At 44.6% G+C, this 13,844-nt stretch overlaps 1 protein-coding gene across 1 annotated transcript; it reads right to left on the bottom strand.

Annotated features, from left to right (window-relative positions):
• Positions 1 to 3,517: 3,517 nt before the first annotated feature.
• LOC127873516 (uncharacterized) lies at positions 3,518 to 13,273 on the bottom strand. Its single transcript, XM_052417398.1, has 2 exons — positions 13,003 to 13,273; positions 3,518 to 6,069 (listed from the first exon to the last, which is right to left on the bottom strand). Exon 2 carries the CDS (start codon positions 6,062 to 6,064, stop codon positions 3,815 to 3,817), a length of 2,250 nt encoding a protein of 749 aa, XP_052273358.1. The 5' UTR covers positions 6,065 to 6,069; positions 13,003 to 13,273; the 3' UTR covers positions 3,518 to 3,814.
• Between the last annotated feature and the right edge of the window lie 571 nt (positions 13,274 to 13,844).

Raw genomic sequence — 13,844 nt, 5'->3', positions numbered from 1 at the left:
TATACCTCGGGATATAAATATATTCGAAGTTGCATGTACATTAAAATATTAAAAGTTGAAATGTCACGTGCCTATATTTACGCTTGTCCTTCGTTGATGTATTTTATTATTATACAACAACGTCAATAGGCTGTATACGAGGTTTTTCATTTGTTCTCTCGTCATATTCAGCTTGCTTATTAATCGATTAAATTGATATGTGTATGCATTTATGTAACGTTTAGAAGTGTGAAACTTTTGATCAAGAATGACTTAGCACAAACGGAATTTCACAGCAAATATTGTTACTAAGTGGCCTCAAATGCAATCTCACGCAAGGTCTGCATTACGTTACATTAACTAAATATAATTGCGAAATACTGCCATCCAAAAAAATTGTAATTGAGATCATTCGTTTTTCTAGTTTCAGTTGCAATAATATTGACCCCACTGATGAACCCAAATGCAATCTAGGGCCTAATAAGCAAATAGGGTACCCACACTAACAATTATATCGATTTAAGTACACAAGGGTTGTATTTTGCTAAATTGAAGGTCGGAGTTGTGATCCGATCATATGAAATGAACAATAATACATATTGATACTACAATTGAAGATTAAAGTAAATATTACACTATTGAATTCTTGCAAATGTTAACTTGTTTACGCCAACGACGAAAAATGGGTGAGTGGTTTACGTCGGTCTTACATGTAGCTATTTTAAAACAGTAGTACCGTCGTAGTAGTAGTAGTAGTAGTAGTAGTAGTAGTAGAAGTAGAAGCAGTAGTATTAGTAGCAGTAGTAGTAGTAGTAGTAGTAGTAGTAGTAGTAGTAGTAGTAGTAGAAGTAGTATTAGTAGTATTAGTAGTAGTAGTAGTAGTAGTAGTAGTAGTAGTAGTAGTAGTAGTAGTAGTAGTAGTAGTAGTAGTAGTAGTAGTAGTAGTAGTAGTAGTAGTAGTAGTAGTAGTAGAGTAGTAGTAGTAGTAGTAGTAGTAGTAGTAGTAGTAGTAGTAGTAGTAGTAGTAATAGTAGTTGTAGTAGTAGTAGTAGTAGTAGTAGTAGTAGTAGTAGTAGTAGTAGTAGTAGTAGTAGTAGTAGTAGTAGCAGCAGCAACAACAACAACAGCAGTAGTAGTAGTAGTAGTAATAGTAGTACTAATAGTAGTATTTTATGTTATATAAGAGCCTTGCCTTTAGGACGTTTTCATTGGCTGATTAATTTGGGGGAACAAGATAGTATATGATTGGCTGACTAACTCGTGGCCACGAGTTAGCTAAGTCGGGATCTCGAGATCTCGAAATTCTCTCCTCTTTTGTTTTATGCACCCTTCCTTTACTTACTGCACCTCTATTTTTTTAATTGCGTTCCTCTTTTATTTAGTTTTGCACTCCTCTTTTTTCTATCTCCTGGCCACGATATAGCTAACTCGTGGCCACGAGTTACTAAGTCGTGGCCACGAGATAGAACAAAGAGAGGTGCAATTTCAAAAAGTGAATATCACCTCTATGCCACCGTATAGGGCTTTTATGGTAGGCGCGTGTACACGGCGTTATATCACGACTTTTCTACTTTATTGGAGTTATTAGCTTAGCTCGATTTCAAAAGCGGACAGGTCGGCTCCTGACCAGAAAGGTCCTTTGTTTTGGAGCTACGACTGTTGTTTATGGCATAAGACACATTTCCTCAAAGCACGACTTATTTGATGCGATGCGTGCTTGATCGCCGTCCGTCGTCCAGTGTCGTCCATCGTATGGTGTCTGTTATCATTAATGATTACTTTTAATTTCATCGCCTTCTAAATCTCCCAGAGGATTTATTCTAAGATAACGATAATTATCGATTACAAACCCTTACGTTCCGGCACTTATGAAGGTCCCCGGAGCTTTATTAAGTTAAAACCTGAGAAATATAGACATCAAATTCAAACGTCCAGAAGGTAAATACTTGGAATGTACTATGTCATTGTGGTCTACGTTTATTGTTCAAGTCCAGTGCTTTTAAAACTGGCACACCGTGGCGGTCAAATCGTCTTTATCAACTTACAAAGCAAAGTCCCCTACCAAGTCAGCTAAAATCATATCATTTGTGTTACAAAACATCCACATCTATAGGTCAAATGTTAAACACATTCCAAAATAACTTAGTATATCCTTTGAAACGCCAGGGATTTAATATTTGAATCTCTTACCTTTGCGGTTTATATAAAGAAAAATTATGACACCTTACCGCCTCTGGATGCTTACTTTTCAACAGACCGGAACCATTTTCGAACTCAGCTGAGATATCACTTAAACAGATATTCTAACAAGTGTTTATCAAGATTGGGCTATGAATGTGAATCCAAGACTATTAACGATGTTTAACTTATCATTTTAAGCACAAATTCCGCACCCCCTAGCGGACATGTTTTATAAGAAACCGGAACAACCTTCGACTTCAGCCGATATATCTTCAGAACATATATTCTTACAAAGTTTCATGAAGATTGGACTTAAAATGTGACTTCTTTAGTATTAACAATTTTTAACCGAGCAATATAACGAAAACTGCCAATCTCCCTTCGCGGCAAATCATGTTTTTTTGCAGACCTTAGTCATTTTCAAACTCGGATGAGATATGGTAAGATTTTTTTTTAACAAACTGTCTTGAAGATAAGGCAATGCAAATACATTCTAAAGCGTTAACACGTTTTATTATAGACATATGACAAAAATGTTTTTACTAAGAACGGACAAAACTAAACGCACATGCATTAGCCCCGTTTTCCCAGAGCGAGGCTCATTTGTGTTCTTCAGATAAAAGTTGGTTTTGTATGAAGTTTAAATAAAAGTTTTACAATTTGATGAACCTTTTTTGATGAGGTAAGCTGTTTGATTTACTTTATATCGATTTTATTCAACTCTTCGAAATAGATTGATAGGGTTGAAATGTTTTATATGACATGTCATTTTGCAAAAGGATGTTCACTTGGTGACTAAGTAACACTTGTTACAGTTCTTTCATGCGACTGAATCGAATTATTATTAATATCGAATATGTTTTTGAACTTTTTTTTAATTGCTACATTGACCAGTTTTGTTCTGACTCAGATACGTTATACCATTGTTATCTGAAACAATATTAATTTTAATTCTAATACATTTTCTAACAGCATACAGAGACTACAGTAAAATGGATTGTGGATTGACTTTTAAAAAAAAACAGCTCTTACATACATGCGTGTTCATTCAATGAAACATTGTAGACTTAGTTTGCGTCAAATCAAAACAAAATACAAATGAATGGCTGTTGTGAAACAGCAAACAATTCTCGTATAGTTTCTGCATGCGATACTTCAATGATGCCGTGTACTTTGATTCTAGTTAAACGTAGGATTACATAGTACATGTAACTCATAGAAGAACGTACTAATTCTGGAAACACGATTTTGAAAACCTTGTCGGTAAAGACGTAGACTATTGCAGTCATTTCTGTCATTAGTGTTATTGATGTAAATACTCTTATTTCACTTTCCGCGTACTGACAACACAGACTGATAAGGATATAACAACACTTTAATGATTTAAATATAACAGGTAATTTCACAGATCGTCTTTATTTGCTCGGCGCCTCGTCTCTCTGCGCATGCTCCCAACGCGCTTCCGCCAGGTCACACACAACAGTCCAGCAGGTCAGCCACAACACTCCCCCCGTCTTTATTGTTGGAGCCGCTTCCCGGAACCCGGTACCTCCGCCGCAGGTAATAGTCGGCCATCTGCTGGGTGTTGTTGTTCGTGCCCATCCTGGATCGCCAAACTGGCATACATTGAGGACCATCAATTACTAGGGTTGATCTACAGGGCAACCTGCCCTGTGGGGATCTCACCAAACAGGTTGACGGCGTTTCTTGTAGTGATCTCCAGGATATGCTGCGTCGTCACCCCTCGAAGTCCCGCCAACATCGCCGCCACATCCCCAACTTCCGCTGGCGCCGAAAACCTCATATGGGGCCTCGTAAAGTAAGGGGCGTCTGTTTCAATAAGGAGAAGATCCTCAGGCATGCTGACTACAGCGGCCACTTGCTCCGGGGTGAAGTTTTCAACACTCCTGTTAAAACTGAAGTGGGTGTTAGGGAAAACTTCCAGCCACCACCCGACCACCAGTTGGTTCCCATTAAAGGCATGGAGCTGAATCCTCTGTTGTCTGGAAAGGGGCTTTAAAAGGTGAAGCAACAACAGATGAGCCTCCATACCATTGTCGCCGGTAATTCCCCGACAGTGGAGCACCAGAACCTTGTTTTCTCGGATGATGGGCAGGAGTTTCTGCAGCAGCTTCATCTGGTACCACCAGTCTGCCGGGTCCACCGAGTGATCCAACCCTACTTCACCAATCGCCACAACCCGCGGATTAGTGAGCAAACTGCTCAACCTCTCCAAAGCGTCTGTGAGGATCCTCTTCGGGTTTACTGCATGTTTAGGGTGAATCCCAACCGCCACGATGACTTCCGGTGGAAAAGTATCAACATCTCTTGACGATGGGTACGTCTCTGGGTCGCAGAAACTTGCCACCACGTGTTTAAGCTTGAGTCTTACCACCTGCTGCTCTACTCCTAAAGCCAAGACGTCCTCTATGGTGCCGTGAATATTGGCGGCACGTCTGAGTCGATCAGGGTGGAAATGACTGTCCACTGCTTCTGGGAGAGATTCAACCACGATTGGGGGATAAGCAAACTGCTCCATCCAATAAAGGCGATCCCTGGGCTGCAGCAAGGCTGCCAACAGGTACAGAACTCTCCAGTGAAGAAGTCCTGCGACACTGTTGACGGGTGCAAGGGTGAATTCCGCTGGAACTGGTTCCCGTAAATACCTACAAAACCCTTCCAAGGTAGACCAAGAGGATGATCTTGGGTGAGTCGTCTCACGGGACTCGAGGAAGTGTTGGGCGTTCACCAGATCCAGCAGGTCGTGGAGCGTCCCTGGTCTGCCAAGTAGCCACGTTGCAACCTGCAACAATGCTCGGACCCGCATTCCCTGAACTATGTCACTTGGATCAGCCAACCGTCCATCAAAAACTGTTGGCACATGCCTGGTCATCGCATGAACCTTTTCGAATTCAACTCCAACGCTGTCACAACCAGGGACACAGCAGGTATGGTTCCTCCTTAGCCTCTCGACCCGGCGCTGGCATTCTAACCTCTTCTGGACCTGGGACAAACTGTCCCTGGTCAGCCTAATCTTCTTCGGTATTTCGACTGACACTCGGAGATTGCCCCCGGAACTTGTACCTGGCGTCTGGCGTACTTTCCGTGCAGGTTCTGACCTGGTATCTCTTTTCTTCGCCTGACTCCACTTCCGGTCTTCTACCCTCTCCCCTGAAAGCCTGCTTCTGTCCTCCCGGTGACTCTCGGAGCTCCTGACTTGGTTTTCACGAGAATAGAGAACCCGCTCATCTCTTCCTGTGGACGTGCGACTTGCATCCTCGGACGGGTCGCCCTCGACCTCTCCCAAGGGTAAACCAGCAGCCCCCGAGTCTGTGTGACCTCCTGTAGCTTCTACCTTGTCCTCGCCAGGGAAACTGACCTCCATCGGGCAAACTGCCGTCGATGACTTGTCCAGACACTTTCTGGGACTCGGCGTTCCCAACAGGATATCAGGATCCGGACCAAGGTCTTCATTGTGGCTGGGAGTGCCAGGTTTTCCGAGAAGCTTTTCTACGTTGAGCAGTTCATCTCCCAGGTAACAAGCCTGATCTAAACTAGACCCAGCCTGCCCCAAACGAATATCTCGCTGCCCTGCCCCGGGATTATACTCCTGTTCCCTTTTCTTTGGCCGCTGGGGAAGTGGGAATACATTTTCGTGGATCCATTCCCTGTCCACTATCTGATAGGTATCTAGCGATCTTGATAAATTCTTAAGCCAGTCCTCCTTTCCCTTGGTCTTCGTTTTCTGGGTCTTGGCCAAACTGACCATCCCCTCTAGGAGGCGAAGGGCACCCTCCCTGTCCTGAGCCATGGCCAGTCCAATCCCCAGAGCAAACTTGTCAGGGCTTTTGTAGAGGATCCCCTGGCTTAGCAGCGCCTCGACTTCTTTAATGAAAGATGACATTGAATCTGAAACATACAAACAAAACAATGGGGCAAACTGCTCCGTAAGTGTTCATACAGGCAAAAAAGACTAAGAAATATTTTTGCGACATGCCCCACACCTGTACTTGTCTATATCTAGCGCATCAGAAGGAGAAATGTTAACACAAGACCCATGGTACCATTTGTCACAAAAGTCACATTGGATCATGAAGCGTTCCTGCCACGGTTTTTCACAGACGCAGTGCAGTTCCTCATCTTCAAGATTGTCCGGATCAACCTGATCTTGACTGCGATGTTGCACAATCCATGCAGGCAACTTCCTATCCCGGCATGGCATCATTCTCTCGTGATTCACCACAAAAACAGAGTTCCGCAATTTCACCTGGTACAGGTATGCAGAGAGTTTCTTTGATATAACACCTGGACCCTTCCATGGTGAGCAGAGTTTCCTGCACTTTCCCTTCAGTACTGCGGTGTCCATGAGATAAACCACATCACCCTCCTGGTAGGGACGCAGCAACACCCTTACGTCGTAATCTCGCTTCATACGTTTTGATGCTGTCCTGAGATTGGCCCTTGCTGTTTCATGGGCTAGGCTTATGGTCCCCAGAAGGTCGCAGACAAATTCGTCCACATCTTCATGTTTATCTGTCGCCATTGGGAACATCAGTTGAGCTGGAGTGTTAACTTCGCGCCCTAACATCAATTTGTTGGGCGTATATCCAGTGCTGCGGTTTACAGAGGCCCTTATAGCCCCAGCTATTTGCTGCACTTTCTCATCCCATTTATTATGTGTTTTTCCAATGAAGCACCGAACCGCATCCATTAATGTTCGATTGAACCTCTCAACTTGTCCGTTGGAAGATGGTCTATAAGGTGTGGTCCTTGCTTTGTGAATTTGTAAAGCCTTGCAAACTGCTTCAAAGACCTTACTTTGAAAATTCCGTCCTTGGTCAGAAAACAACTAAAAAGGATACCCGAACCGAGTAAAGAAGGTGTCTATAGCTGCTTTTGCTGCAACCTCTGCTTTTTGGGATGGCAATGGCACACACTCGACCCATTTGGTAAATTGATCCACCATCATTAAACAAGGCTCATTCCCATTAGATGTACGTGGCAACGGTCCTAAGAAATCTATGTGAACCCTCTCCATCGGAGCCCCTGCCTGGTACTCTGTCAATGGAGCTTTCCCATAGCATTTACTTTTCTTATTGCGATTGCACACATCGCAGGTCAACACGTATCGCTCTACATCTTTGGAAATATGTCGCCAGAAGAACTTTTCCTGGATCTTCGCCTTGGTCCTGGCCACACCCTGGTGCCCAGCCGATGGTAAATCATGATGCCATTCAATAGCTTGGGTCTGTAAGTCAGTGGGTACCACCAATTCCAAGTCCTTCGAGTTAGGTTTCATGCGAAAAATAACACCCTGCACCAATTTGAACATATCTCTGTTAATCCAGTAGTATTTTGCATCCGGACTGGAAAGAAACAGTTTACCCTCATCTGGTTCGGTTTTGTCCCTCAGAAAGGCTAGTAACATGGCCAATTTGTTGTCTTCCGCTTGTTTTTCCTCCAATTCTTTGAATGTGAAACCCCAACAACATGCATTATCGCCCTGTGACTCTTCAGGTGATCTTACACTTGCACAGAAAATCACTTCGGGTGTGAAAGCACAAATCTGGAAAGCCGCGTTACTTTGCCCTATTGCCATAGTTCTAGAATTGTCAAACTGACATTTGGGAAAGTCATGGTTCGAAACTACATTGCCCTGGTTACAGGCTTCTGCTGGATTCTTGTTGCCACCACCTGGCATGAATGAGTGATCGTCTCGCCCCCCAGGATCCCAGGGATATGATCCTAGCTGACCAGCTGTCTCTTGTCTATTGGAAACGTCATAAACTGGCTGAACGTTCTCCACTTCCGTGCCATCCGACGGTGTACTTGAGCAAACTGCTCCTTCGATGCGAACTGATTGTTCATGTTCTGACATTGTTTGGTCACCCCTCGTTTGGAAACTGCCCTGCTCTACTAGGCCAATGGCGTCGTCGACGTCTTCTGTGAATGCAGCCCACTGATCATGTGCACGGGCACAGTAGTGACAACCACCACAAGGCAAGTCGGCAGGTATTATTCCTGCAAGATACGAAGGACATGGACTCAATGTGTCTGGAAGACGTGATAACGCGTCAGCATTTCCATGATTTTTTCCAGGTCGGTGTTGCACGATCATGTGGTACTGTGCCAATTCTTCCATCCAACGGGCCAACTGTCCTTGTGGCTCTTTGAAGCGCAATAGCCATGTAAGACTTGAATGATCACTTCGGACAGTAAAGACTTTACCTAACAGGTAATATCTGAACTGCCTAGTAAACCGTACAATGCTAAGAAGCTCTTTTCTGGTGGTGCAATATCTTCTCTGTTCAGATGTCAGTGAGAAACTACTGTAGGCAATCACTTTTTCCACACCGCCTTGAACTTGACTGAGTACGCCACCAATGGCTGTGTTGGACGCGTCAGTATCAAGGATATATGGGTCTTGGTGATTCGGAAGACCTAATACAGGCGCCTTGATCATGGCACCCCGTAACATCTCAAATGTCTTTTGCTGATCTTCACCCCATTTGAACAGGTTCCTGCCGGTCAGTGCATACAAGGGCTGTGCTAAACTAGCAAAGTCTTGAATAAATGACCGGTGATAGTTCACAAATCCCAAAAACCGTTCAACGTCTTTTGAGCAATTTGGGATTGGCCAATCTGCAACCGTTTGAATGTCTTTTTCCGACAGAGCCATATCTTTTCCATTAATAATGCGTCCAAGGAACTCGACCTCCGGTTGGAAGAAAATGCACTTCTTCGGTTTAAGCTTTAAACCATGCAGACGGAAACGGGATAGAGCATCCGCTAGGTTTTTCAAATGTTCATCAAACGTCTTTCCCAGGACCAGTACATCGTCGAGGAAGGCTAAGACCGTTTTCCATGTCAACCCACGCAATATAAGGTTAACAACCCTTGCAAAAGTGGCGGGGGCATTTGTCAACCCAAAACCCATGCGCACATGTTGAAAAAGTCCATATTTTGTTATGAACGCAGTCTTCTTCCTGTCCTCCGGGCTGATTTGCACCTGCCAATAGGCGGCATTTGCATCTAACTTGGAGAACCAGATGTTTCCGGCCAATGCATCGAGACAGTCCTCAACCAGAGGCAAAGGAAACGTATCTTTCACAGTGACATTATTCAGCGCTCTGTAATCGATACACCACCGGACCGACCCATCACGCTTTCTTATTAACACCGGTGCTGATGCCCACTCCGAAGAACTTTCCTGGATGACGCCCGCATCTAGCATTTTCTTCAAATGAGCCTCTTCCTCCCCTGCAAAACATGCTGGGTTTCGCCGCATTCTTTGTTTGATCGGTTTGGCATCACCCGTATCTATAGTGTGTTCAATGGCGGTGAAACTTCCTAAATCGAACTCATCTCTTGCAAACACATCTGCGTAGTTGCATAGTAACTTGGCGAGTGCTCCGGCTTGTTCATCCGTCAACTTCCCTATCGACGCTTTGTACACTTCCTGCAGATGGTCAGGAACGACTTCTTTTTCCTTCTTTTGCTGTTCCGACTCACCATGGCAACCTGCCACGGTCTCCGGTTCTCTGGTTTTACTCAGCGACCCTTTCAGCTGATCTGACCCCACCTGGCAACCTGCCACAGTCTCCGGTTCTCTGGTCGACCTTTTCTGCCAAACCGACTCCACCTGGCAACCTGCCACGGTCTCTGGTTCTCTGGATTGACTGGTCGACCCGGCACAGGACAATCCCAACGGATTTCTATTATATTTCGCTGTTAAACGGTGGTCTACTTCAGCTACAGGATGTATCTTGATGCCATCATCTGTCGTTGCTTGGAAATCGCCTTCCTGAAGAACCTCTTCAAATTCATAGGCGTTCCCCACTACCACGTTTTTCTTGATAGTCTTAAACTGGTCAGTTGGGTTCACAAAACACACTACTGGGATTTCATTAGCGTCCCGAACAACTTTTGGCACCAATACCTGCAAGTTGTTCACTGGTTCAATGTAATATGCCCCCAACGTTCCCTCCAGTTTACAGGGGACCCTGACCACTGAATTTGGCGGTACCACTGTTCTTTTAGACATGATGATCCTTGCAACCACCGGTTTGTCCCTAAATGTTGTGTTTAAAGGTATACTTTCGCCATTGACCAATAGGCAGTCTGAGTGCAAATCAATCAATGCCTTGAAGTGCCGCAGCAGGTCATGTCCCAGCAACATCTCATCGCTGATTGGCGCAACGCATATCCCTTCCCTGGAAGACTGTTTTCCCAGCTGTACATGGATAGGCTGTGTCACAAATCCCTTCAGAATAGAATTCTTATCAGCAAGCTGCATGTTGATATCCTTGACCTTGCCTGGTTTCCGCTTTAACCGGTCATAAACTTCTGAAGACAGTATGGATATATCCGCTCCAGAGTCTACCCGAGCCCTAACCTGCCGGTCTCCCACCAACATATACACATAAGACGACCCTGCCGTCACGACCTTGACTGCTATCGTCTCCCCTCCACTTGCTGATCCGGATTTGTCTCCTTTTTCAGCCGCCAATCCAGATGAAGTCTCCTGCTGCACTTCAACCGGCGCTAACAAATGGCCTCGTTCTACATCGGGCTGCGGTGCCTGGCCTACGCCACCGGCCCCTTGGAGTTTAAAGGCTTCTGTGGACTCCTTTCAACCACTTGACCTCCAGACTTTTGTTTAAGGGATTCCTGATACTCCCTACAGTCTCTTTTCATATGGCCCCTGCCATTACAATGAAAACATCTAAAGGTCTTCTGTGGGAACTTCCTGTCCTTGTTACTTGTTGAACTGTTTGATGCTAAACTAGCTTCAAACTTACAAGTTAACTGCTCAATCGCCTTTTCCAGACTCTCCATTCTCACGTCTGCCGGGGACTGAACCGCATTGACTGTGACTTCTTGGTCATATTTCCTGACCTTCTTGCCATCAACCACTTGCGAAACATACTGATGATGTCGTACCAGATCAAGAGCATGTTGAATCGTTCGTGGTCGTTCGAAGCAGGCGTGCTTTCCCGCTTCCCTGTCAATACAACCTTGACAGAACCTAGAAACTGCCTCCCGTTGACCAAACTGATCTGGAAGGTCCCTAAAAGCAGGCGTTGCCAGAGTTAACACTCTATCCGCCCAATCTTCTAAGGATTCCCCCGGCTGCTGTGTAGCCTGCTGGAATTTGGCTCTACTGGTTTCGGGTAGTTCCTTGGAACCAAAGCGCCCTTCCATCTTTCTCATAATGTCACGGAAAGAAAAACTTTCTCCCATGCGCGTCTCAATGGTAAAGTAGTCCAGAGCCTTTCCTTCTAAGCACCAGTTGAGGTAATCCCGGCATTCATGGTCAGACCATTTGTACACCTTTCTGTAGCTGTCAAACTTCTGTTTGAATGACAGCCAACTGGTACGTCCATCATACCGTAGGTTCTTCGGCATCTTCTTGGGATCACCATGGACTCTAGAGTGGTAATCATCCTCCGATAAACTACCAGATTCTGAAGTCGACCGATAGTAGAACCTGGATCCTGATGACCTTGACCTACGGCGACCATGCCCATGACGATGACTCCTCCTTGCTTAACCACTGTGTCTCGACCCCGATCTTGAACTTGAGTCGCTGGAGTGGTTCCTGCGCTTTGACCTCCCACCGGATGGAGCATGACTTTGGCGGGTATGTTTGCGAACCGAACGTCTGTCATCGCAGTCGCTGTCGTCGTCTTCCCTTGATAAACTATCATGGGAACGGCGATACCTAACATGGCCAGATGTCCTGTATTTTTTACCTTTGGACTGCCTTTCCTCGCGCTTGCGTAATGACCGTTTGTCATCACAGTCATTTCCGGAGCCGCTGCTGGCGTCTTCCCATGATAAACTATCATGACTCCTCCTTTCTTTACCACCGTGTCTCGACCCCGATCTTAAACTTGAGTCGCTGGAGTGGTTCCTGCGCTTTGACCTCCCACCGGATGGAGCATGACTTTGGCGGGTATGTTTGCGAACCGACCGTCTGTCATCGCAGTCGCTGTCGTCGTCTTCCCTTGATAAACTATCGTGGGAATGGCGACGCCTTAAATGGCCAGATGTCCTGGATTTTTTAGCTTTACGCCATTTCTCCGCTCGCACCGGTGAATGACCCTCGGAGTCACTAGTCTCGTGTTTCTTGAATCTCGCACCGCTTTGTCGCTCCAAGGGCTTACATGGTTTGTCATCTTTCTTCGGCTGCAAAGTGTCAACATTTTTCAGATTAGGCTTCTGTTCGACTTGCTGCTGGCCTTTCTCTAATTTGGTGGCAGCGCATGTGCTTTTAAGCCTTGCTGCAACATCCAGCTTGGCTGTACCTGGGGACTGGACCTGTACACTTGCTGGTAGTGAGAGAGCAAACTGCTCAACCTCTGCAAACTGCTCGCTAAGGTCATCTGAAACGACTAAACTGAAATCCTGCTCTGCCTCTGGAAACTCCACAAGCTGCAGCACATGGCTGGGGACAGTTCTTCCCAATGCTAAGGACAATAACTCTGGTGTCATAGTCCCATATTTTTCCCTTAATCGAACAATAACCTTTGCAGTCTTTTGTCCCACCCCCGGAATTGCACGTAACTCTGCCTCTGATGCAGTATTAATTCGAACAACCATTTTTAATTATTTTAAGAACTAGATGAAACAAGCACGGGTGTGTTGCAAGTCTAATTAAACGATACAGAGTTGTGTTATGTATATATTGTACTCTTTAATTTCAATCTGAGGTTACCAAAATAGTAAAAACAATGTATTAAAACCAAGTTTTTATTTATTATTTTTAATAACAATGTTAGCAAATGTTCTCTTGTCCAATTAATTAATGGCAACAAAAGCCCACCATACTATACATACCAACCAAACTGGTTAGACGTATATGAGCAGCCGCGTTCCAAGCACCTCCCTCCTTCTTATCACTGTAGTAGAGCCCCTTGTTGCAAACTGCAACACCTCTGTGCACCTCCGCAACCTACGATGGCTAGAAGATTCCTTGCACAAACTGCGCAGCACCCCTGTGTACCACCGCAAACTGCGATAGTTCTAGTGCACCCTGATTCCCGGTGTTTTCCGCAATTAACCTCGTCGCCAATGATGTAAATACTCTTATTTCACTCGTACTGACAACACAGACTGATAAGGATATAACAACACTTTAATGATTTAAATATAACAGGTAATTTCACAGATCGTCTTTATTTGCTCGGCGCCTCGTCTCTCTGCGCATGCTCCCAACGCGCTTCCGCCAGGTCACACACAACAGTCCAGCAGGTCAGCCACAACATTATTATATCATGTAGTAGTATTATCATGTTAAAAGATTCTTCGAATCTTGTTTTCTTCTACTATGGTATATTAGCAGTTTTTAACTTTTCAAGACAATAAAATGATATCTTTGACAAGGACATGTGAATAAATATAAAAAGGATTTGTATGCCTTTGTATTTCCTGTATGGTTTAAGCAGTGTATTTAAAATGTATTGAAATACTAGTAAGTCTAATCAATAACCAATCGATGAATAATGTGAAATACTTCTACTCGATTGGATATCTGAACGGGATATAACATCGTGTCATATTTTTTAAATCGTGAACAAATTGCAACCAAACCCAAAGCAGCATATAATAACGTAATGACACGCAACACAACGTATCGAAGACTGACTTCTCAAAGAAAGATCACGATTAAGAGCGTGTGA

The sequence above is a fragment of the Dreissena polymorpha genome, chromosome 3 (genome assembly GCF_020536995.1).
Source record: "Dreissena polymorpha isolate Duluth1 chromosome 3, UMN_Dpol_1.0, whole genome shotgun sequence".
Taxonomy (NCBI): Eukaryota; Metazoa; Mollusca; class Bivalvia; order Myida; family Dreissenidae; genus Dreissena; species Dreissena polymorpha.
This window is presented reverse-complemented; position numbering and strand designations above follow the sequence as displayed.